The 26,773-nt window shown below is 40.7% G+C and overlaps 1 protein-coding gene and 1 long non-coding RNA gene across 2 annotated transcripts in view; one reads left to right on the top strand and one right to left on the bottom strand.

Annotated features, from left to right (window-relative positions):
• The first annotated feature begins 329 nt into the window (after positions 1-329).
• On the top strand, positions 330-9,603 carry LOC114040936. The gene is made up of 2 exons (XR_003568858.1): positions 330-717; positions 9,142-9,603. It is a non-coding gene; the product is annotated as an uncharacterized LOC114040936 (long non-coding RNA).
• Positions 9,604-24,109: 14,506 nt separating this feature from the next.
• LOC114040920 (zinc finger protein OZF-like) overlaps positions 24,110-26,773 on the bottom strand; it is a 19,411-nt gene continuing 16,747 nt past the window's right edge. The window contains 1 exon segment of the mRNA XM_027859158.1: positions 24,110-26,773. This exon segment is cut by the window's right edge and continues 9 nt beyond it. Within this exon segment, the coding sequence (XP_027714959.1) occupies positions 25,854-26,773 (920 nt within the window). The 3' untranslated portion in view covers positions 24,110-25,853.

Raw genomic sequence — 26,773 nt, 5'->3', positions numbered from 1 at the left:
AGTGTTTCCATTTCAGCTCCAAGCATCCAGATAAAATACCACCTTTCACTGCTCAGTAATGATAATCTCACCCCAATTTCTTACTTTTGTCTCAACAAGCCCACAACCATGATCACATCCCCTTCAGTCTTGCATCAACAACTTCTGGTCTGTTTCTCTCCATTTTCCATCAGTGGCTCTCCTTGGTTTCAACTCCAGGGAAAATCATGTCCCTGTTCCTGGCATCCTCTGTTGACACCCCAGCCCTTTTCAGCTTCTTTTTATGTATTATCTTCCTCAGTTAGATTATATGCTCCTTGAGGGCAGGAATGTTTTTTTTTGTAGTTGTATCCCCAGTGCTTAGCACAGTGTCTGGCACATAGTAGATGATTAATAAATGTTTATTAAATTGAATTTTGCCAATTTGCTCTATCCCTCAATCCACTCACCAATTTCCTTTTAACCCTCTAATTGTTTGACTTGCCATTTCTTACTTATCTCCTTTTCTTGCTATCTTTTATTTGTCCCTCAGTCTACCTCTTCAGGGTCTACTCTGGAGGCAGTAGTTGGCACAGTAGATAGAGTGCTGGACTTGCCTTTGTTCCTGTTCACATGCTGCTGAACAAAACTGGAGAAAATCACAAACCCATGTTGACTGGACCTGCTATCTGTTGGAGTCTACCAGTTTTCTCTCTGCAGGTGGATAACATCTTTCATCATGGGTCCTTTGGAATTGTGGTGGGTCATTGTATTAATCAGAGTTACTAAATCTTTCGAAGTTGTTTATCTTTATAATGGGCAGCCAGGTGGTGAAGTGGATAGAGCACTGTACTTAGAATCAGGAAGACTCCTCTTTCTGAGTTCAGATCTGACATCAGACACTTACTGTGTAACCCTGGGCACTTAGCCCTGTTTTCCTCAGTTCTTCATCTGTAAAATGAGCTGGAGAAGGAAATGATAAACCACTCCAGTATCTTTGCCAAGAAAACCCCAAATGGGGTCATGAAGAGTCAGACGCAACTGAAGTGACTGAACAACAACAAAAACAACATGTAGCTAGTTCTCCTGGTTCTATTCATTTCATTTTGCATTGGTTCATATAAATCTTCCTGGGTTTTTCTGAAATCATCCCCTTCATCATTTCTTACAGCACAATAGTATTCCATCACCTTTATTCAGCCATTCCCCAATTGATGGGCATCTTTTAATTTCCAGTTCTTTGCCTCCACCAAAAAAAAAAAATCTGCTATAGATATTTTTGTCATGTTTCTTTTCCTTTGATTTCCTTGGTATATAGAGCTCATAGTAGTATCGCCCGGTCAGAGGGTATGCACAGATTCTACCCTGTTAACAAAAGACCCTCAGACCCACAAAGGGACCTGAAATGAGAGAGTCTGATCACAGATTACAAAGTGTTTATTGTGTGAGAAAAGTTTGCAGGCAATAGAAGATCTACACAGGAGCAGAGAGAGCGAGAGAGTTCTCAGCTGCTCAAAGAGGAGTGGAAAAAGGATGAGAAAATATAGTTTCTAGGGGCTTTTGGATGGAGAGCAGGGGTTAAGGGAGAAGACATTTATAATCACAATAAGTCAGGTACCAGGATGTTTAGAAAGTCCTGAGCAAGGTCTTGAGTCTGCAGCTTCGCTTCAAGGTTACCCTTGAGCTGGTCAAGGCTGGTTCTGTGGTTTCTGGCAGATACAGGCATGTCCAAATTCATCTAGAGTTCTCTTGCAAAAGATCATTGGTATGTCAAGCAGCTCTGAGCCTCAGAAACCCTTCGAATTGGCTGGTTGTTGTGTAACTCCATTGTACTGCTCCTCTGTGAAGAAGGGAAGGTCTGACATATAGTATAGTCATTACAGAACCCATGTTAACAATCCCAAGCATGTGAAGATTCCCCCCCCCCCCCCCCCCCCCCCCCCCCCCCCCCCCCCCCCCGGCAGAATAGTCACATGAAAATAATTTGTTCCAATGGCCATGAAGAAGGCTGAAGCAGGTGCTGTGGAGTGATTAGAGCTTAGTTAGACATTGAAGATGCCAAGATCATCCACCACATCTCGAGCCATCACCAGTCATCTTGACTTTTGCCTTGCCATTGGACACCAATGACTCTGGAAGTGAGGAACTCTGCCTCTCTTAATCCAGTTTATGCTACAGTCAAAAGACATCACCTAGACCATTTTACCATTTTTTATCTACACCGAAGTCCTGTGGCCACAGGCAAGTGACAAAGTGGCAGGTGTAAATACTCTACAAGCTGTAGTCACAACCCCACACAGAGGTGGCCCAGGCCATAGGGTCATCTCACTGGACTGAAACAGTAGTGGGATTCAGCAGCCTCGTGGTTATCTGAGCAGCCTTTTTTATAAGGACCACACTGCTCACTTCTTGTTGTGAGGGAAGGGGCTAGAAAAGGTTCCCTAAAAATTGTTTCACCCAACTCTGTCCTGCTTACTATGGTAGACAGGGCTTCTACCCTATGGTTGAAACAAAAAAAATGTACAAAAACTTTTGTGAAGATGATTTTACTCACCATTGGTGCATGGAATTGTGCGCACTTACAAAAATCCAGTAGACCCAAAAGATGAACAGGACTGAGAGGACTCAGCATGTGTTGCATCCAAATGGCAGCCCTGAGTGAAGCAAAACTGGCAAATGAAGGCCAGCTTACTGAAGCTGGAACTGGATACACATTTTTTTCTGGAGTGGCTGAAGTGGTGGGGAGCTCTGTGAAAGCTGGCATAAGTTTTACAATCAAAATTAATTTAGTCATTAAGCTTGTGTACCTCCCAAAAGGAGTGAATGACAGGCTTATGACAATGTAATTGTCACTTGCAGGCACCATGCCCCCACTATGACAAACCCTGATGAGATCAGAGAAGGCCAGAAGAGGCACAGACTATCAGAGATGGCAGGAAGTCCTGGAGCTGGAAACAGCAACAGCAATGGTCACTTATTACTGAAGACTTGTGCATCTCATGACCTCATCATCAACACTGTCTTCCATTTACTTAAAAGCAATAAAACTTCATGAATTCACCCTTATAGCAAACATCAGTATTTAATAAATTATGTCATTGTAAAAAGAAGAGACAGAAAAAAAGAAGAGACTGTGAGAGTGATGAAGTGTGAGAGTGTGTGGCACAGAGTGCTGGACTGATCATAGACTTATCTTCTCCAAGCTAAGCATTTGCATTTAACAAAAGCAGTGGCCTCAAGGCAAGATGACTACCAGAAAACCTGATGTCAATAGATTATAGTGCTTCTCAGATGGGGAACAGTTGGCAATAGTGGAGCAGAAAAGGAGTAGGCAACTTTCAGAGATTTGGTGTATAGCACTGCATTTGCTCATCTGAGTCAGAACACTCGTAAACATTGAGACTGATTTGATGAAAATGATGGGGAATTTCAGAAACTGCTAAATGAGAACTCCACAAGGTTTACCAGCAGGATTGTTCATCCATCTCCGAGAAGGCAACATGTAATTCCATCAAAATTAAAGTACAAACAAAACTTAGAGAGAGATGTAGGATTCTTGGGTCAGTAAGAAGGCAGATGAAATTCTGTTTTATGCTGATAGTAACAATCCAAAGGACTTTTATGATGCCCTGAAGGCTGTTTATGGGCCAAAGACCTATGGTGCGTCTCAACCACTCAGTGCTGGTGGAGTCACATTGACTAATGATAAGGATATGACCCTGGAGAGATGGGCTGAACACTTCCATAGTGTTGTCAACAGACCATCATCAATCAACGCTGAGGTCATTGACTACATACCTCAGGTTGAGGTCAAGCCCTCTCTAGCTGAACTTCCAACTGAAGAAGAGATTTTGAATGCCATTAAGCTCCTCTCATGTGGCAAAGCACCTGGTGCTGATTCTATTCCAGCTGAGATTTATAAGGCAGGGGACCCGCTTCTAAAAAGCTGAGTGAAATTTTCTGGGTTATATGGCAAGAGGCGGTTATCCCCCAGGAGTTCAAGGATGCCTCCATTGTCTGTCTCTCTCAAGGAAAGGGAAGTAGTTTGTCCTGTGACAATCACAGGGGGAGGGGGAGTCTTTTAGTCATTCCTGGCAAGGTTCTTGCCGGAGTCCTCCTTAATAGGCTGATACTTCACCTGGAAGATGGTCATCTACTTGAGAGCCAGTGTGGCTTCAGAAAGGACTGAGGAATGGTTAATATAGCGTTTGCTGCCCAACAACTCTAGGAGAAATGTCAGGAGCAGAACAGAGGTCTGTAAATAACATTTGTAGATTTGACCAAGGCCTTTGATACAGTCAGTCATGAGGACTTGTGGAAAATCATGGCAAAATGAGGTTGTCCAGAGAAGTTCATCAGTATTGTCTATCAGTTTCATGGTGGGGTGCTTGCCTGGGTTCTGGATAACGGATGGTGCTCTTGAAATTTCCCAATAACCAATGAAGTGAATCAGGGCTGTGTGTTTGTTCCCATGCTTTTTAGCAGGATGTTTTCAGCACAAGTTTAAGGTTAGTCAGGTGCCTTCAGTGATGAGGAAAATGGCATAATGACCAGCTACTGCACTGCCAGCAAATTATTTAACTTGAAAAGACTACAAGCCAAGACTGAAGTAGAGGGAGAATTGGTGTGTAACTTTTTGTTCATAAATGATTGAGCATTCAATGCCGCCTCTGAGGCTGAGATGCAACAAAGTATAGATAAATTCTCTCCTGCTTGTGCTTATTCTGTCTTAATAACTAACACCAAGAAAACAGAAGTTCTCCACCAGCCAGTACCACTGTATCCATACGTGGAACCATCAAATGGAGAGATTCTGAATCTTACCTTGGCAAAGTATACTTTCCAGGGGTGTACACATAGATGCATGAATTGCCACAACCAGCTCATTGTTTGAGAGGCTCTGAAGGAAAGTGTGGGAAAGAAGAGTTATTAAACTGCCTACCAAAATGAAAAGTCTACAGAGCTGTTGTGCTGACCTCATTGTTGTATGCCTGTGAAACCTGGATAGTCTACTAGCACCATGTCACGAAACTAAATCATTTCCATTTGATGTGTCATAGGAAGATTCTGAAGATCACCTGGCAGGATAAGATACCAGACACTGATGTCCTTTCTTGAGCTGAACTGCTAAACATTCAAACTACTACAGAGAGTGCAACTCCAATGAACTGACCATATTGTTTGAATGCCAAATGTATGTTTGCCTAAAAGACTGTTTTATTGAGAACTCACTTAAGGCAGGTACTCACATGGAGGTCAGAAGAAGCGATACAAGAACACTTTCAAGGTCTGTCTAAAGAACTTTGGAATCGATTGTGTGACATGGGAGACACGGCACAGGACTGTCCAGCATGGTGTGCCCATATCAAAGAAGGTTCTGTGCTTTATGAGCAAAGCAGAATTGCAGTATCTCGAAAGAAATGTGAGATGCACAAATTTAGAGAATCCACCCCAAATGTTCACATGGACTATTTGTGCCCAACCTGTAGTACAGCCTTCTGAGCTCATATTGGTCTGATGAGCCATAGTTGTACACACTGTACTTTGACCCCAATATAGTGATGTCATTTTGGTCCTCTTCAAGAATGAAGGACAACTAACCAACTAACTGAGAGGGTCAGAAGAGATAATAGTGTGGAAAGAGCTTTGAAAACTTCAGGTGCTATATAAATAGTGGGTATTATTACTCCCTAGTGTTCCCCCCCTTTTTAATAGATTTTTAGAATTGATTTATTTCGATTTATCAACAATCATTTCCATAAGCTTTTGAGTTTTAAATTTTTCTCCCCTTCCCTTCTCACCTTCCTCCACAAGATGGCATGCAATCCGAAATAGGCTGTACATATACATACCTATTAAACATTTTCACATTAGTCATTTAGTAAGGAAGAATTAAAACCAATAGAAGGAACCACAAGAAAGAGGAAACCAAAAACAAAAACCAGAAAGGACAGGAAAGAATAAAAGAATATAAAAAAAAAACAAACAAGAAAAATAAAGAACAAATAGTATGCTTTGATCTGCAATCAAACTCCATAGTTCTTTCTCTGGATGTGGATAGCATTTTCCATCATGAGACTTTTGGAGGTGTCTTAGATCCTTGCATTGCTGAGAAGGGCTAAGTCTATCAAAGTTAGTCATCAAACAACGTGGCTGTTAACTACCCTAACCCTAAATGCATTCTCCTGGTTCTGCTCACTTCACTCAGCATCAGTCCATACAAGTCTTTCCAGGTTTTTCTGAAGTCAACTTGCTTATCATTTCTTATAGCACAATAGTATTCCATTATATTCATATACCATGACTTGTTCAGCCATTCCCCAGTGGGTGGGCATCCCCTCAATTTCCAATTCTTTGCCATCACAAAAAGAGCTGCTATAAATATTTTTGTACATGTGGGTCCTTTTCCCATTTTTATGATCTTTTTTGGGATATAGCCCTAGAAGTGCTATTGCTGGGTCAAAGGGTATGTACATTTTTGTAGTCCTTTGGGCATAGTTCTAAATTGCTCTCCAAAATGATTGGATCAGTTCACAACTCCACAATAGCTTTTATTATTGCATATTCTTCTCAGTTATCCTGAATTCTGTTTCTTCCAACCTGGAAATAGCATCTGGACTAATAGCAGCTCCTGGAGATTTTCTTCCTCCTAATTTTCTTCAATTTTTACCAAATTTCTCCTCCCCCAAATCTGGCTTTGGGCCTCCATCAGGAGTTCAAATACTTTAAAGTCACCTACAAAATGGCTTTTTAATTTGACTCAACCTCTCTTCTCCCATTCTCTGATGCACAATCTTTCATAGAAACCCGAAATAAACTCCCCAGGTAGAAGTGGACATTCTGATTCCCACTTATCCATTTGTAAGAGGATACACCAGATCTCTTCCAGAGATGGGAAATCAATGTCTTTTAGGGAGGTCGGAAACCATGACAGAAACAGGGAGGAGTCTCAAGGATATATTAAGCATCCCCTTAGGGTGCACAGTCTTGGGAACCGGGGAAGAGGAGGAAAGGGATTTGTGACAGGATATGCAACACAGCTGTTCAAATAAGAAGGTGATTGGATGTACCTGACCACATAAATGGGAGCAAATGGGGAAGACCAAGTTACTCATGTCTGCGTTAGAAGCAAGACTCTTGGTAGGATAGATCTGGGAGCCCTGAAAGAGACTGTAACTTTGAGTCTACAGATATCTGAGAAACCCAATTCTTTTTTACATTTATAAAGTTTACACATGCCTTTAAATTTCTTCATCATAAAACAGGTCCTTCAGGTTTCCCTACAAAGGAAATGTCTGTGTGCACTGTGTTAGGCTATGATTGGCATATTGGCATAGGGATAGTAAGTGATTTGATTGAACAGTTAAGGCAGAGCTATGTGCAAGTTTGAAATTATTTCACTGCAGAGGTCCTATGCATGTTTCCAACTATATCGATATGAAGTGTTTGTGTTCGTATGTATGTGAGGAAGGGGGCTTATCACTTTGTTATTCTCTTTAAGTAAATGTCTTTTACTTTTATCTTTGTCTCCAGGATGACAGGTAAGAAGAACACATCAGTGGGGGCTCACGAGCAATGGCTTTGACTGGGTGATGACCCATGGAATGCTATTAACTTGTGGTAGCTTTTCATAACCCCACCCGGGAGAAGATGCATGAAGTACTACATTGAGAGTAGAGTGGGGGGAAGGAAGATGCTTTTCTAGACTCTTTACTTTTAAGAAAAACGTGTTTCATATATTTTCCTTTTATATCACTTTCATTTGCAAGTATATATTTACTCCTCCCCCCACCCAGAATTCCCTTACTGGTAAACAATTTAAAAAAGAAAAAGCAATCAGTTCAGTACAACCGCCCAAATCACCACCACCACCATCATCAACAAACATATATTAAGCAGCTACTCTGTGTTAAGCACCATGCTAAGCACTGGGGATACAAAAAAAGGTGAAAACACAGTGCCTTGCCTTCAAGAACCTCACTGTCTAATGAGGAAAACAGCAGGCAAGCAATTATATACAAACAAGATACATACAGTGTAAATTGGAGATGATAGTGGAAGGAAGGCACTAGCAGTTGGGGAACTGAGGAAGACCTCTTCCTAGAGGTGGGATTTGCAATGAGACTTGAAGCAATTCAGGGGAACAAGGAGGTGGAGGTGAGGAGGGAGAATATTTGTCATAGGGCAAAGGCATGTAGTTGGGAGATGTAGGGTCAAGTCTGAGAAACAACAAGGACACCGGGTGTCACTGGATGATAGAGTAGGTAGAGAGATGTAAAATGTAAGAAGGCTGGAAAGATGGGTGAGATTGTGAAGCCCTTTAAAAGCCAAAGAGAAGGGCAGCTAGGTGGCGCTGCAGTGGAGAGAGCACTGGCCCTGGAGTCAGGAGCACCCGAGTTCAAATCTGGCCCAGATGCATACTAGCTGTGTGACCCTGGGCAAGTCACTTAACCCCAATTGCCTTAAAAATAAAAACAAAAACAAACAAGCCAGAGAGAGTTTAAGATTTGCTTTAACAGGGGGTAATATCATTAAACTTTCACGTTAGGAAGATCACCTTGGCAGCTGAGTGGAAGGTGAACCGGAAGGAAGGATGCTTGAAGTAGGAAAAGCAACCAGCAGGCTGCTGCACTAATCCAGGTGTGAGGTGATGAGGGCCTATCCAGGGGCAGGGAATATGTGGCCCTCTAGGTCCTCAAGTGTGGCCCTTTGACTGAATCCCAACTTCACAGAATAAGTCCCCTTAACAAAAGGATTTGTTCTGTAAAGCTTGGACTCAGTCAAAAGGCTGCACTTATGAATTTAGAAGGCCACATGTGGCCTTAAGGTCGCAGGTTCCCCACTCCTGCTGTAGGCAGTGTCATGATTTAACTGCATGATAGCTAGGTGGTGCAGTGAATGGAATGCTGGATTTTGATCCTGGAAGTTCTGAGTTTAAATCCTGACTTATTAGCTGTGTGACCCTAGGTAAGTCAATTAATCTCTTAGCTTCAGTTTCCTCATCTCTAAAATGCTAATAACAGCACCTATTGTGATGATCAAATGAAATAATATTTGTTAAGCTCTCTGTAATCTTGAATTGCTGCATAAATACTAGCTGTTACTACTATCATATTTTTTGTTGGTACCGTAACACTGTAGGAATCTGTGGAAACTTTTTAAAATATGTTTTTTCTCTCCTAGGCTGTGATTGAATAGCAAGGTTTACCAGTATGACTTCTCCAGGCGAGAATGGCTGTTTTTCTGTATCTTCAACTACTGTGTGCACCTAAGCAACATGGAAGCATTTAATTTATTAAGACTGTTGAACTTTGGGGCCCCATTTTGATTAGGTATTATTATCATTATTATTATTAGGATTATTTTCTATTGCGCAAGGGTTGTAAAGCAGGTGGGCTTGTACAGATCCTGAAACACACCAGGAGCTTTGACTTTGCTGACAACAACAATGTTTATGACATGTTTAGGAGCACGCATGCACGGCATGGGCATATCAATGTGTGTGTGTGTGTAAAATTTGGGGCAAAGAGAATAGAGGAGATGTGGTGGTGGTCCATGTTTTGCCTGAAGCAACCAACTTTCCCAAAGCAAAAGGATCATTTGGGACTTGTTGAGTAAATTCCCAACAATGAGAATTGCCAAGAATTATGCAGCATGTCTGAGTCTTTCTTGGTAAAAAGTGTGATGGGCCAGCACCTCGGACAGTTCAAGGAGCATTTTCAGCACACCCTAGAGGGACCACGTTTGGACCCCAGGCACGGTGGTGAAGGATAGATTGTTTAGTTAATGGGATTCATTATGGAGGAGATGGTCTTTCAGAAAGGGGCATCCTGGCTCACCCAATGGGGAATCCCAGGAGCCACGACTGGAGCACTAAACTGCAGAAATCTTGGCAGTTGTTGGAGGGTCTGAGGGAGCTTTGTGGTTACAGAATTCAGATGCCTGCTCTACAGCAAGAGTACAAGATACAGGCAGGTGACCCCTAGCTCCAGCAGTAGGGAAAGAGGGGTCCTGCAGCTAGTACTTAATCTGGAGCTGCTGCCTTAGAGATCTGTCATCAGGGACAGCTGGGCAGTGATGAGTCTCCTCCACCCATCCATGGAAACTCCTGGATTAGTGGGAGGCAGGAAAGAGACTGGGGGACCATATAGGCTGGTGGAGACCAACCTACCATGAATAGGGTCAGTCTGTTCTAAAAGTGGACTTTGGGGTGGTGGGAGGTGAAGAGATGTCTTTCTGACAGATACTTACTGACGCCAAGCAATGCAACAGGAAGTGCAAGGAACGCCCACAACTACAGGGACAGCTGGAAAGGTCTTGATAAGGGGTTGGTCCTCTGAAGGAGCTGGAGAAGTGTGGACAGAGGGTGTTTTGAATCAGAGGAGGACAGACAGTTAAGAGAAGACTAGTCCCACCTCTGGCATATGCAGAGCTCCCTGGACATCCAGAATCAGGGCACAGGCTGGGAGGAATCAGGCCTCTCAGGGAGGTGGGGGGAATCCAGTCAGATACAGATCCCATTTCTTCAGTACATAGAATCCCTTTTCCCTGCCCCCTCCCCCTGACAACAGGAGACGCCTAAGCTTTCCAGGTCCAGAGACCCTCAGCTCATTTCTTCAGATTTCTGAGCCCCACACAGGCCTTGAGACCCTGAGCCCCTCCCAAACCCTGAGCCCCCCTCCCCAAAGCCCTGACCCCCTCCCAAAGCCCTGAGCCCCTCCCCAAAGCCCTGAGCCCCCCCAAAGCCCTGAGCCCCTCCCCAAAGCCCTGAGCCCCTTCCCAAAGCCCTGAGCCCCACTCCCCAAAGCCCTGAGCCCCTCCCAAATCCTGAACCCCACTCCTCAAAGCCCTGAGCCCCTCCCAAAGCCCTGAGCCCCTCCCAAACCCTGAGCCCCCTCCCAAAGCCCTGAGCCCTTCCCAAAGCCCTGAGCCCCTGTTCCCTTCCTATTCTCCCTGCCCATTCTCCATCCTTTTGCCAAAGCAACTTTCCTGAAGTGTAGATCCAGCCATTCCACTCAACTCAATAATCCAATAAAATTTAATAAACATTCATCAATCACCTACCACATGCCAGGTGCTGTGCTAAGTGCTGGGGATACAATGAATACAAAGAAAGACAGTTCCTGCCTGCAAGGAGTCTACAATCAAAAGGAGGAAACGACACACAAAAGGAATCAGGAAAGTAGGGGGAGCACCAGGGGTTACCTGGCATGGGAGTATTTTGTTGCGTGGATTTGAAACCAGGCAGAGGAGCAGATGAAAAGTAGCATGAGCTGAGTCTAGTTTCTGCCCTCTATGAAGGTATTGGGAAGAGTTTGGTACTTTACCCTCCAGCGATCAAAGTGGAGAGAAGGCTGAGGGAGGTGGAGTCAATCAAGGCTTGAATTAGCAGCAAGGTGGTGAGATTAGAAGTGATGAGTTTAATCTGGGAGGGGGCAGCTTGTTCTGGGGAGTTGAAACAGGCATTTTCAAACTCCAGTAATTCCTTATGGTCCCCTAGAAAAAAACACAAATATCTCTATTTAGCTTTCAAAGCCTGTCACAACTTGGGGACTCAATCTCCAACCTCCAAAGCTATTATTCCCTCTTCTGTCCTCTGTGATCCAATCAAACAGGCTTCTCTGCTAGAAGTTTTTTTTTAGAAGATTCACGTGTGACCTTCATTTGTAAAGTTCTTGGCAAACTCATAAATCAAGAGCATCAGCCCCCAGTCTGGGGAGTCAGGGCTTGGGAAGAGTGAATGTGATTGTTTTCATGGGGAGTTTTTCTGGGGCTTTTAATCTTGTTGAAAGATGTTTAAAGACCAGAGTTTTAGTCAATGACTTCATCCAACGTGATCCTTGTCCCCTAAAAAATTAGTGGAAACAATAATTTTAGCAAAGTAGCAGAATATAAAATAAACCCACATAGATCATCAGTGTTTCTATACATCACCAACAAAACCCTGCAAAAAGTGATAGTAAGAGATACCCCATTTAAAATAATTGGAGAGAGTGTAAAATAACTGGGAGTATACCTACCAAAACAAATGCAGGAACTACATGGACATAATTAGAAAACACTTTATTAAAAAAACAAATTTAAATAAATGGGGAAATATTAATTATTCATGGGTATACCTCAATCAATCTATTTATTTAATGCTATCCCCAATTAAATTGCCAAAAATTATGTTATTGAGCTAGAAAAAATAATAACAAAATTCATCTGGAAGTACAAAAGGTCAAGAATATCAAAGGAATTAATGAAAAAATGTAAAGGAAGGAGGTTTAGCAATTCCAGATCTTAAACTATAGTATAAGACAATAATTATCAAAACTAACTGATACTGGCCAATAAATAGGAACTTTGGTTGGTTGTTGTCCTTTGTTCTCAAAGAAAAACAAAATGATACCACCGCTATGTTCATGTCAAAGTAGAGTGTGTCCAGCTGTGGCTGAGCTGGTTGGGCACAAACAGTCCATATGAACGTTTGTGCTGGACATGTCTCTAAATTTGTCCATCTCATGTTTCTTTTGAGGTACTGCAATTCTGCTTTGCTCATAGAGCATAGCACTTTTTTTGATGTAGGCATGCCATGCTGGGCAGTCCTTTGTCTGTGTCTCCCATGTTTCTCTATGGATTCCCAAGTTCTTCAGAGAGACCTTGAGAGTGTCCTTGATCACATCTTCTGACCTCCATATGAGTGCTTGGTAAGTCTCTTACAAAAGCAGTGGAGCCCCTGCCTTATAAATCTCAGCTGGAATAGAATCAGCACCGGGTGCTTCGCCACACAAGCTGAGTCTAATGGCATTCAAAACCTCTTCTGCAGTTGGAATTTTGGCTAGAGAGGCATTGACTTCAAGCTGAGGTATATGATCAATGGCTTCAACATTTGTTGATGATAGTCTATTGAGAATATCATGGAAGCATTCAACCCATCTCTCCAGGATCATATCCTTATCATTAATCAATATGGATGCATCAGCACTGAGTAGTTGAGATGCACCATAGGACTTTGGCCCATACATAGTCTTCAGGGCATCATAAAAGCACTTTGGATTGTTACTATCAATATAAAACAGAATTTCATCTGCCTTCTTACTGACCCAAAAATCCTGCATCTCTCTAAGTTTTGCTTGCACTCTAATTTTGATGGAGTTAGATGCAGCCTTCTTAGAGATGGTAACTCTGATAAACCCTATGGAGTTGTGGTTTTTCATCTAGCAGCTTCTGAATTTTCCTATCATTCTCATTAAACCAGTCTTGATATTTGCAAGTGTCTTGGCCTAGATTAATAAATGTGTTGTTATACACCTGAACGGTTAATGTATAAGATCTTCCCTACCCACAGCCCAAGTCAAGGGACCTAACATATTGTTCTGGAATTTGTTTCAACCCAGACCCACCTTTGGTAACTATTCCTTAAAAAACAAATCTTGAGGTAAACATCCAGGGACTTGGCCAGTTCTTGGGTATTGATCCAAGATGTTTCTGACATAACAAAGATTGTTCTTGAGGACGGAGAGTTTTGGCCAAAACTCTCAGGACCTTAAGATCAATCACCTGTTCCTTGGCTCCCTGCCTTCTTTGTGTCGGGATGATAAAAAGGGTCTTTCTTGGGAAAGTGACTTCGGGAGTCTCCCTGGGAGAGGACACTCTGCTGTAGGGACTTTGCCAAGCGAGACCCTGCCAGCTGTGACACAGGACTCCCCCAGACAGGTGCTCAGGAGTTGGTGCTTCCTAGGATTGGTGATGAATTTCTTCTCTATCTCTCTATCTTTCTGTTAATAGTCTTTGCTTCTAAGATTGTATAATCATATCTAATCACATTTATGTGCATGTATGTTTATGATTATTGCCATTATCAAATCATTAAGAAGTTAGGAAAAGTGTGAATGTGTCTTTGTGGGTACAGATCCAAACCCATGAAACAAATTATAAGTGCTGTGCAGCCTGTAACACCTTACTGTTACGATTGGTGTCACAAGCAGGATCTGTGTCACAATGCTGTTCCTAAAAAAGTCAGGAGAACTTAAAGTTAAAGAACAGGAAATTCCTGGCTGGGAAAGGCTCCCATATTCCTCCCTTGCTAAAGAATGGCCTAAAAACACCGGTCCTTGTGAGGATTGGGGGAGCTGTCTCAAACAAGTTGAACCATTGAATGTCATTAGATGTTTAGAGGAGATCCCAATAGAAAAAGGGAAAGAGGTAGGGGGAATAAGTAGAAGAGGATGGGCTTTGTTATCTGCATGCCCCTTTCCAGAAACCATACCCTAGCCTTCAGTATTTGAAAGGGGATTAGGATAAAGGCCAAACTCCAGTGCAAATTAGGGAAGTCCTCCCTAATTTATGGGAACCCTGATAAATTTAAACAAGGAAGACCTGAAGGGGTTTACCTTTGCCCCTTTTCCCTTTTGCCCCTTTTCAAAAGGAATTTGGCTCCCATTTGTTGACCTTTTGATATGCACCTTTCCTCCCTGGCCCTGAAAAGAACCTGGCTCCTGTGTGTCTCTCTTTAGCTCCATTTGAAAGCAAACTTTCCCCCTTCCAGTTCCCTTCATTATCTGTTCTCGTTGTCTGTTCAAATCTCTCAGACCTTCCAAACACCTGGACCCTTTTTCTCAACCACCTCCCCCCTTCAACTGGCCTTTCCCATTGTTTTACCTTCCTATGGCCTTTGGCCATTTCTCACCCTTAATCCTAGCTAGGAGCCACGAGGTCCAGGACCCAGGAGTTCTGTTCACCCCAGTTTACTAGCCACTCCCATCCAGATCTCCTTAGACCCCTCCTCTCATCACCCCAAACTACTTGGCCACTCCTAGATCCCTCCCACAGTCTTTCTGTACTTAAGATCCACCTTTGCCCCCATTCAAACGCTGAGCTGTTCTCACTTCTAGAGGCTGAGACCCTCATGCCGGCTTGTCCTCACGGGGGTCACATGGCCTATCCACCCCAGCCCCCATTCTGATGCTGAGCTTTCCTCACGCCCAAAAGGCTGAGACTGCCTCATGCCCACTCATCCTTACGAGTGTCACCTGGCTTAAGATCCACCTGGCCTATCCACTCTAGCCCCCATTTAGATCACTGATGTTTGGGTTCCTTGGGAGTCTGGCCTATATGCTTTATCTTTAATAAACTATTTCTCTGGCTAGAAGAAGATTTGGGTTGAATTCATTCAGGCAGACTTGGCACCGTGATCTTGGGGTGCCTCTGCACGTAGGAGCACCCCAAAACCCCTACACCTCTTCAGACCTATGATAATTACAGGATTAGGAGGAAAAGAGATACAAGCCAAATAAGTTACTATACCCATTAAAATAGGACAATTACCTTGTCGAGATTATACTGTAGTGATAGTACCCATTCCTGAATACATAATTGGAATAGACATTTTAAGAGGAATGACTTTACAATTACCAGATGGACGATATCAATTTGCTGTTAGGGCCCTAACCATAAAGACAATGCTAGTAGGAAAACTTAAAATGCCCCCTGTGTCTTTGCAGCCTCCCGCTAGGACCATTCCCCTAAAGCAGTACCGTATACTGGGAGGGCAGGATGAAATCACTGCTACTATTAAGGAATAGTATACAGGGATATTTACCAACTATTTGCCATCAGATAGTGGGGGAACATCTAGATGAGTTGAAAATGAAAGGAGTGCAGATAACTCATTATATTGATGACATTTTAATACAAGGTGAAGATTGTCAAACGGTGGAGAAAAATTTGCATATCTTATTAGAACATATGAAAAGCAAAGGATGGGAAATTAACCCAAACAAAATTCAGGGACCGGCACAGACAGTAAAATTCTTAGGGATTTATTTTCTTCCCCCTACTAATAAAACTGAGGCCCAGAAATTCATAGGACTTTTTGGATATTGGAGAACACATATTCCCCATTTAGGACAAATATTGCGCCCACCTAATAAGGTGACTAGGAAGAAATATGAATTCAATTGGGGCAAAGAGGAGGAAAAGGCATTTGAAGAGGCTAAAGCTACAATTCAAACTGTGTTAGATTTGTGGCCTATGGAAAATGGCCCTGTAGAATTATAAGTATCTGTCTGAGAGGGATATGCTGATTGGAGCCTATGGCAAAAACAACAGGGCAGGAATGTTGCCTTAGGATTCTGGTCAAGAAAGCTGCCTTCCCACTTGGAGAAGCCCTTTAATATGTTGACATTAAATCTTCCGGTAGCCACCTTGCCTTGAGGTCACCACTTTTGTTGAATGAGAATGTTAAACTTGGAGAGGATAAGTCTATGTACAAAGTGGTCTGGCACTCTGCACGATACATTAGCTTCATCACTCTCACATCCTGTCTCTTCTCTTTAAAATGACATAGTTGGAGCAGAGGAAGGAGAGTATTCCAGACATTGGGGACAGGCAGAGAAAATATCTGGAACTAAGAGATGGAGTGTCTCATTTGTGGAAAAGCCAGGAGTCCAGAGTCACTGGATCTGGGAGTAAGGTGGAAAGGGCTCATGGACTAGGTAATATCTATGGAACTAGGCTTATCATCCTATCTATTTATTCTTAATAAGAAAATAGTGATTTGGGGCAGAGTAAAAATGGGGACTAGCTTGAGTTCTCCCCCCAACCCCTCCAAATACCTGTAAAAATGACTCTAAACAAATTTTAGAGCAGCAGAACACCCCCCCCCAAAAAAGACAGAGTGAAACAAATTTCCAGCCCAAGACAACCAGAAGGTCAACAGGAAAGGTCTGTTGGACCTGTGTGAGAGAGGAGTGAAGACTAGTCCTGAGGCAGTGGCGGTGGCAGTGGTGGCGGCAGGAGCAGCAGCAGCAGCGGTTGCTTTTGGGGCTCTCAGTCCACAGACAGTAAGGGGATTGAACAACTGATCAAAGGGGATCTCTTTACTGCACTGAGGCAGGATTCTATTGCTTTGTCCATACCTGGATCTGAGCTGCAGTCCTGGGTGCCAGTCCTCAGGCAAGGAGGAACACTAGCATAGCAGAGCTTGTGGAAGTAGTGGAGAGGGGATCCTCGTCACAGTACCAGGGCAGAAAAGAGTGATTGTGGTCACTCACAGACTAGAGCACAGGCCAGAGAGGAGTAAACACCTCTCCTCAGATCATACCACCTTGGAAGAACTGAAAGCTTACAGGTCCCTAGAAGTATCTCTGAAAACAGCTGCACAAAACCCCTGAAGTTTGGGGCAGTACACCCTCCACACTGGAAGCAGAGCCCCACCTTAACAAAGAGTTAAAAAGTCAAGTAATTGTCTGGGAAAATGACCAAAGAATGGGGGAAAAAAACAAGGCTATAGAAACTTACTTTGGTGAAAAGGATGATTAAAACATACAGTCAGAAGACAACAAAGTCAAAGCTCCTACATCCAAAGCCTCCAAGAAAAATATGAATTAGTCTCAGGTCACAGAAGAGCTCAAAAAGGATTTTGAAAATCAAGTAAGAGAAGTAGAGGAAAAATTGGGAAGGAAAATGAGAGTGATGCAAGACAATTATGAAAAAAATGTGTCAACAGCTTGGTAAAGTAGACCCCAAAAAGTACTCAAGAAAATAACACTTTAAAGATAGACTAGACCAAATGGCAAAAGAGGTCCAAAAAACCAATGAGGAGAAGAATGCCTTAAAAGTAGAATTGGCCAAATGGAAAAGGAGGTCCAAAAGCTCACTGAGGAAAATAATTCCTTAAAAATTAGAATGGAGCAAATGAAAGCTATGACTCTATGAGAAATCAAGCAATTATAAAACAAAATCAAAAGAATGAAAAAACAGAAGACAATGTGAAATATCTCATTGGAAAAACAACTGATCTGGAAAATAGACCCAGGAGAAATAATTTAAAAATTATTGGACTACCTGAAAGCCATGATCAAAAAATAAGCCTAGACATCATTTTTCAAGAAATTATCAAGGAAAACTGCCTTGATATTCTAGAACCAGAGGGTAAAACAGAAATTGAAAGAATTCACCAATGTATTGGGAGAAGGAGAAAGAGAGAGGTAGAATGGGGTAAATTATCTCACGTAAAAGGGCAAGAAAAAACTTTTACAGTGGAGGGGAAGAGGGGGGAGGTGAGAGGGAATGACTGAACTTTACTGTCATAGGATTTGGCTTAAGGAGGGAATAACATACACACTCATTTGGGTATGAAAATTTATCTTACCCTACAGGAAAGTAGGAAGGAAGGGGATAAGAGAGGGGGTATGATAGAAGGGAGGGAAGACTGGGGGAGCAATCACAGATCAGAAGCAAACACTTTTGAGGAGGGATAGGGTCAAAAGAGAGAATAGAATAAATGGGGGGGGCGGTGATAGGATAAAGGGAAATATAGTCTTTCACAACATGACTATTATGGAAGTGTTTTATATGACTACACATGTACAACCTATATTGAATTGCTTGCCTTCTCAATGAGGGTTGATAGAGAGGGAGGAAGGGAGAGAATTTGGAACTCAAAGTTTTAAAAATGAATGTTAAAAAGTATTTTTACATGCAACTGGGAAATAAGATACACAGGCAATGGGGTATAGGAATGTATCTTACCCTACAGGAAAAGAGAAGGGGAAGGGGATAAGAGGAGAGTAGATGGAAGGGAGGGCAGACTGGAGGAAGGGGTAATCAGAATGCATGCTGTCTTGGGGTGGGGGGAGCGGAGAGAGGGGGAGAAAATTTGGAACTCAAAATCTTGTGTAACTGAATGTTGAAAACTAAAAAGAAATTAATTAATTAAAAAAATAAAATGACATAGTCTATTAAATGCCAATGTTTGCTACAAGGGTGCATCCATTCTGATACAATGCCAAGTAAATCTGCCTTCTCAGCTTGAAGACGAGTAAGTTGTGTCTTTAGTTGCTCTATTTCTTGGTCTGTCATGGTCCTGGGAATCCTGGAGTCACCAGTGATGTCCTCAAAAGACCTTTCCTTTTTCCCTTTAAGGTTTTCAATTTCTGCTCTCAGATTTTCCTTTTCATTACTCAAAGATAACAAGCTCTCCGTGACTTCTTTGAACTTCAGTTCAAAACACTGATGCTCTTCCTTTTGTTTTTCTGTCCAGGCTGAAAGCCCTTCATAGTTTGGTTATTTAGCTTCATGACCTCTTTTAACTGATAGCTCCTTCATCTATTTCAGCATATGCTCTGAGTGAATGTATGCAGGTCTGGATTTGCCAAATTCTGAGATCCATTTCCTATGCTTCCCTTGGAACAATCCCCATTTTCAGCTGTGTCACTCATTGGTTGGCAGGACATTGTAGCAGCTTGAGTCAGTTGTGCAGATTGGCCTAGTCACAGCTTCCTTGGCTACATCACAGGAGGCTAGGGGATGAGGGCTGACCAGAAACACCACCCACCGGGCCTTGCCCTGAGCCACTCAGGGGAACCTGTTTTTGAAAAAGAAATTGAACAGTCCATAAATGAGCTTCCTAAGAAAAAAGCATCAGGACAAGGTGAATTTACAAGTGAATTCTACCAAGTATTTAAAAATTAACTAATTCCAATATGAAATTAATTATTTGGAATAATAGGCAAAGAAGAAATCCTATCAAACTCCTTTTACAAAAGAAATATTGTGCTGATACCTCTCTTTCATGGATATTGATTCAAAAATCCTAAATAAAATACTAGCTAGGAGACTACAACAATACGTCATAAAGATTATAACTTGTGACCGAGAGGAATTTATAACATAATTGTTTAGATCAACTAAAAAGAAACAAAAATCATACGATTTTATCAATAGATAGAAAAAGTTTTTAACAGAGTACAATTCTCATTCCTACTAAAAACAATTAAAAGCATAGGTATAAGTGGATTTTTCTTTAAAATGATATGAAGCTTTTACTTAAAACCATTAGCAAGCATTATCTGTAATGTGAATAAATTAGAAGCTTTCCCAATAAAAGCAGGAGTAAAACATGCATGTCCATTATTGTTAATATTCAATATTGTACTAGAAACACTAGTAATAGCAATAAGAGAAAAAGAAACTGATGCAAATAGAATGGGCAATGGGGAAATAAATAATCTTTTTTTTTGCATTTGATTTGATAGTATACTTGGAAAATTCTAGATATTCAACTAATAATTAAAACAATGAATATTTTTAGCAAAATAGCAGGAGATAAAATAAACCTACATAAATAATCAGCATTTCTATGTATCACCAACAAAGCCCTTCAAGAAGAGATAGCAAGAGATATTATATTAAAAATAACTATAGACAATATAAAATATATAATTATGAGACACTTTATGCAAACAAAATCAAATTTAAATAATTGGAGAAATATTAATTGTTCATGGGTGGGCAGAGCTAATATAATAAAAATGACAATTCTACCCAAGTAATCTACTTATTCAGTACCATCCCCATTAAACTACCAAAAAATTACTTTACTGAGTTAGAAAAAAATAATAAAATTAATTTGGAAGAAGAAAAGGTCAAAATTATAAGAAGAATTAATGAAAATAAAAGTAAAGGAAGTTCAGCAGTACAAGATCTCAAACTGTATTATAAGTTGGTAATTATTAAAACTAATTGGTACTGGTTAAGAAATAGAAAGGAGGATCAGTGGAATAGAGTAGGTATACAATACACCATAGTAAATGATTATAGGAGCCTTGTGTTTGATAAAGATGAAGATTGTGGGATCCAAAATTGTCCAATCTGCAAGAAAAACACTCAGGTAGAGCTCTGAGCTAATAGAAGTCCATTAAAGGGTCCATGGCCCCCTCTAATGAAGTGGACTTCAGATCTTCCTCATGATCTGAGATGCCTCCTTTCCCCAGGGCCTTACTTTTATAGGGTTTGATACCCAAACATGTAAAAGGGACATGGTAAAATACAGAATCTCATTGGTTGATAGACCTCGATTTTGACCCTCCAGGATGGCCAGAAATGACACATCAGCATGAGTGGTCACAAGGCAAGGGAAGGGTCATTTCCACTGATGAAGTGGTCACAAGATGGTCACCTGTTCATGTTGGACAAGAGAGGGTGGTCCGGAAGTAAAAAAACAAGTTGGGGCACTTTCTGCATCATGTCATTCACTCTTGGCTTGGATATGGAATTTGAACAAAACAGGATGGAGATCTGTGTCAGCATTCTTGTGGTTGCGCAAGTGAGCTCCATAACTGGTAAACAAGTGAACATTAGATTGCAGTTTCAAACCTACTATAAGAACCTACTTTATCTAATTATCTCTATATTATTAATAGTCCTGTACTATCATTGGATGACTAATGAAATACATATTACTTGATGAGTATGTCACTAATAATTGCTGATAATCATTACTTCTGATGGAATCACATTCAACTGATTAATACTGATTGGAATGGAGTAGGGGGTCCAAACAAATCATTTCTCACAAGATGTAAGCTTTTGGGATAAGAACTCACTGTTTAGTAAAAAATTGTTGGGAAAACTTGAAAACAATCCGACAGAAACACGGTATAGACCGATACCTTACACCAAAGGTCAAAATGTAGACATGACCTTGACATAAAGGGAAATATAAGTTATTTAGAAGAACATGAGACATATTACCTATCAGATTTATGGATAGAAGAATTTATAAATAAGAGATAGAGAGCATTGTGGGATGAAAATGGATAATTTTATTAATTTAAAAAGGTTTTGTGCAAATAAAAGCAATGTAGCCAAGCTTAAAAGGAATGTAGAAAATTGGGGAAAATTTTATAGACAGTTTCTTGAATAAAGGCCTCATATCTCAAATATATAGAAAACTGAGTCAAATTTATAAGAATATGAGTCATTTCCCAGTTGATAAATGGTCAAAGGATATGAACAAGCAGTTTTTGGAAGAACACATCAAAGCTATATACAATCATATAAAATGCTCTAAATCATTATTAATTAAAGAAATGCAAATTAAAACAACTTTGTAGTATCATCTCACATCTATCAGATTGGCTAAAATGATAGAGGGGGGAAATGACAAATGTTAGAGGAGACCTGAAAAAAATGGAGATACTAATACATTGTTAGTGGAAATGTGAATTGGTCAAACCATTTTGGAGAATGATCTGGAATTATGCCCAAAGAGTTGCAAAACTGTGTATACCCTTTGACCCAGCAATACTATTATTAGGTCTGTTTCCCAAGGAAAAGAACCTCTATGTTGTAAAACATTTATAGTAGCTGTCTTTGTGGTGGCAAGGAAATGGAAGTTAAGGAGATGCCCATCAATTGGGAATGGCTGAACAATTTGTGGTATATGATTGTGATGGAATACTATTGTGCTATAAGAAATGATGAACCGGATGCTTTCAGAAAAACCTGGAAAGACTTACATGAACTGATTCAAAGTGAAGAGAGCAAAATCAAGATAACATTGTACACAGTAGCAGCAATATTGTACAATGACCAACTGATAAGCAGGTTGATTTTACAAAAACATGGAGACTTAAATGAAATAATGCCGATTGAAATGAGCAGAATCAAGAGAGTGTTGTATACAGTAAAAGCAATGTTGTTTGAAGAATAATTGAGAATGACTAAGCTATTCTGATTATATGAATATTGAAATCAGCTATAAAGGACTTGCAAAGGAAGATGCTATCCACGTCCAGGGAAAGAACTGATATATGGAGGTACATCTTGTAGGGACACACACACACACACACACACACACACACACACACATTTCATACTCAGCAAACTGGCAAAATTGACAAAAATTGGCAACAGTTAACATTGGAGGGGTTGTAGAAAGATGGGTACATTAATACGATTTTGGTGGAATAATAAAAGGTTATGAAGATCTGAGTTCAAATGCAGCCTCAGACACTTACTATTTATGTGACCCTGAAAAGTCATTTAACTTCTGTTTATCTCAGTTTCCTGAACTGTGAAATAAAGATAATAATATCTACCTCTTAGGGTGATGAAGATGGTTGAAAGTGGATTTTTGCAATAATATGTCACTCCATTTTGTCTGTTGTGGGGATAAAAATTATCCAACCTACAATAAAAGAAACTGAGGCAGAGCTCTGAGCCAATGGCACTTTATTAAAGGGTCCATGGTCCCCTCTAATGAAGTGGACCTCAAATCTTCCTCACAATTTGAGATATCTCCTCCTTCCAGGGCTCTATTTTTATAGGGTTTGATATGTAAACATTCAAGAACAGAATAATTTCATTGGTTGACACGATGCATAGGCTAAAATAAGCAAAACAATATATCAAAAGAGTCACAATTTGGGCAAAGCAGGAAATATCTCCACTGACTGGGTGGTCACAAGATGGTCACAAGATGGGCACCTGCTCATGCTGGACAAGAGAGAATGGTCCGGAGGTACAAAAATAATTTTGGGGGGTTTTGCATGTAGTTGAGTCACCTCTGCCACACTGGGTTGGATTGCTACAACAAGGAAAAGTAAAGGTGGAGGGCCTGCACCCAGCTTCCCATGATTACACAAGTGATCTTACCATCTGTAGCTCACAGCTCTGGGGCCAGAATGTATAATCATATCAAACTGATACTGATTGGAATAGAACAAGGGTCTTCAATAAATCAACTTCCTCACTGGATTATAAAACTTTGCTTTTGAGCCTGATTTCTTAATCAAAGCTATGGTCTTTTCAGCAGCAATGCATGGTTTTGTGATCTGGATTATAAGGAAAGCTGAGCACTATAGAATTGATGCTTTCAAATTGTGGTGCTAGAGAAGCCTTTTGAGAGTCCCTTGGATAGCAAGGAGATCAAATCAAAATTAATCCATACTATTCACTGGAAGCTGAACTACTGAAGCTGAAGCTGAAATACTTTGGCCACATGACAAGATAGGACTCATTTGAAAAGCCCCTGATATTGGGGAAAACTGAAGGCAAAAAGAAAAGGAGACAGCAGAGGATAAGGTGGATAGATAGTGTCATGGAAGCAAAGAACATGAGCTTGGACAGACTTTGGGAAATAGTGGAGGATAGAAGGTCCTGGTGTGCTGTGGTCCACTGCACAAGGAATGTCTCTTTTCAATACATTCCTTTACCCCAGAGGTTCCCAAATGTATTTAGCCTACCATCCCCTTTTAAAAAATATTACTTAGCATCTCCCTGGAAATCTATTTTCTTTAACCCTTTAATGGTTTTTTAGAACTTTCTGTCATTTCAAAAAATACAAAATATTTTTTAAAAAAGGATGCATTTTAAATTTAATAATTTATGGGTTTTTTCTTGCATTGAAATTTTGATGACACAATATTGTCATGTAGCCATATAGTATCACAACTATAAACAAGTCATTACATACACATATTCCTTCAGATGCAAGCTAGATTTCCCAACAATATGCAAGTCACAGAGTCCAATAGCAATCTATTGAAACTCTACCATACATTATCCAAGAGAACCAAATTTGGGTCTGGGACCTGCATATTGCACCTCCTCTTGCATCACACCACTTTGGAAGCAGTGACAGTGTGCAAGTCCTCAGACTGAGCTATGAAAACAGCATGATATGAGGTCTCTGACATCTTGACACCACCTTCCTTACTGAAATGACAAATTCAGTCATTAGTTACTTTACAATGCCATACACTTCTGCAGACTGGGAAAAAGATTTCCTTTCTTCTTGTATGTCTCTTGTCTGCTTACTCAACTTGGCCAGATTTAGAAAAACAGAGGGAGAGACTATATCTTTTTGAGCATTTTGAAAGTTCCACAGAAAAGTTTCATTCTCTTTACATCCCTTTCCCTTTGGTTCATCAGGCCAAAGGAAAAGGTAAGCTTGGGTTTATCAAAACACAAAACCATTTCCTCTAGAGGATTCCATGAAGACCCCTTTGACTGTCCAGAACCTCTGAGTGCATGTGACAAGCAGCCCAGATGCCTCTTACATGGAATTTAGCTCCTTTAGATTCCCCTTCCAGGCTGGTAGAACAGGAGCAAACATGAGAAGCTTTTTAGATTGAAAATGCAGGGCCTCTTACTGCTTAGTAGTGGTTGCTTTTGTAACGTGGTTCTGCTCTGCCTGAAGTCCATTAGTGGAATCCCTTCCTTGCCACCATGATTGTCGGGTCACAAAAATCAGGAGGCAGAAATTATCTCAAGTCAATGAGAAATTTCTTGATTATCATATGCAGCAGCCTGAATGCAGGCTGAATATATACATGTAGGTGGCCAGCAGGAAACCACAAAATTCCCCTAAATTGCCTCAATTTTTATATCTTTGATCAAACAACTCTGATTCCTTCCCTTCACCAAACATTATTTCCCAGTTGACATAATGTTGATAAAAGTCCTGTTCTTTATTCTGAAGACATTCTGTTTTTGAGATCATCCAGATGTCTCCTTTCATGCAATCTTGCAGTTTATGAACAACTCTATTGTCTCCTTTTGCTGTTTTGCAACCTGATGGGTCAGAACAAATTGTTTTCCTCATTTCACCATTCTGTTACAGTCATATACTACATATAACCCTTCACCAGTGACCTCCAACTTCCAGAGAAAGGTATGTCACCATGGAGCATATCCATTAGGCTTCTTTCCAGTAGGAATCCTCTGATAAGAAGTAAGAGATGATCTCTGGTTGAAAGTCTTCCCACATTGAGTCCATAGATGGTTTATACCTAAAAGTGAATTTTCTGCTGTCTAAGAAGCTCTGTAATCCATTTCAATGCCTCTCCTCATTCATGTCAGTGATAAGATTCCTATCTCTTGTGAATTCTCTGATGGGAAATAAGGGCTGACTTTCACCTGAAGGCTTTACCACATTGCTTATATTCATGAGTTTTCTCTCCAGTGTGTATTTGCTGACATTTAGCAATATACTTCCTAGAACTGAAAGTTTTTCTGCATTAATTACATTCATAAGGTTTCTCTCCAGTTTAGATTCTCTGATGTATAGCAAGTTTATCTTCCTGTCATAAAATTTTTTGGTTTTTTCACATTGATTACATTCATAAGGAGTGCTGGTGTCTCTGATGAATGGCAAGACTGGTCTTCTGTGGAAAAGCCTTGACACACTGATTACATTCATAAGGTTTCTCTCCACTGTGGATTCTCTGATGTACAGTCAGACTGGTCTTCTGTGGGAAAGCCTTGCCACATTGATTACATTCATACAGTTTTTCTCCAGTATGGATTCTTTGATGCAGAGCAATATATGTCCTACAACTGAAACTTTTTCCACACTGATTACATTCATAAGGTTTCTCTCCAGTGTGGGTTCTCTGATGTTGAGCAATATACTTCTTAGAACTGAATGTTTTTCCACATTGATTACATTCATAAGGTTTTTCTCCAGTGTGGATTCTCTGATGTACAGTAAGACTGGTCTTCTGGGTAAAAACCTTTCCACACTGATTACATTCATAAGATTTCTTTCCAGGGTGGATACTTTGATGTTCAGCAATGCTTTTTTTACATTTGAAAGTTTTTCCACATTGATTACATTCATATGTTTTCCTCTGATGTACAATAAGACTGGACCTCCATGGAAAAGCCTTTCCACATTGATTACATTCATAAGGTTTCTCTCCAGTGTGGATTCTCTGATGTTCAGCAAGTTTCTCTTTCCGTAGGAAAGTTTTTCCACATTGACTACATTCATAAGGTTTCTCGCCAGTGTGGATTCTCTGATGTACAATAAGAATGGCCTTCTGTGTAAAAGCCTTTCCACACTGATTACATTCATAAAGTTTCTCTCCAGTATGGATTCTTTGATGCAGAGCAATATACTTCCTAGAACTGAAAGTTTTTCCACACTGATTACATTCATGAAGTTTCTCTCTAGTGTGGATTCTCTGATGTTGTACAATATACTTCCTAGCACTGAAAGTTTTTCCACACTGATTACATTCATAAGGTTTCTCTCCAG

Source organism: Vombatus ursinus, unplaced genomic scaffold (genome assembly GCF_900497805.2).
Source record: "Vombatus ursinus unplaced genomic scaffold, bare-nosed wombat genome assembly UNPS02014159.1, whole genome shotgun sequence".
Lineage (NCBI taxonomy): Eukaryota > Metazoa > Chordata > Mammalia > Diprotodontia > Vombatidae > Vombatus > Vombatus ursinus.
Note: the sequence above shows the minus strand (reverse complement) of the source record. Positions and strands in the feature narration are given on the sequence as shown.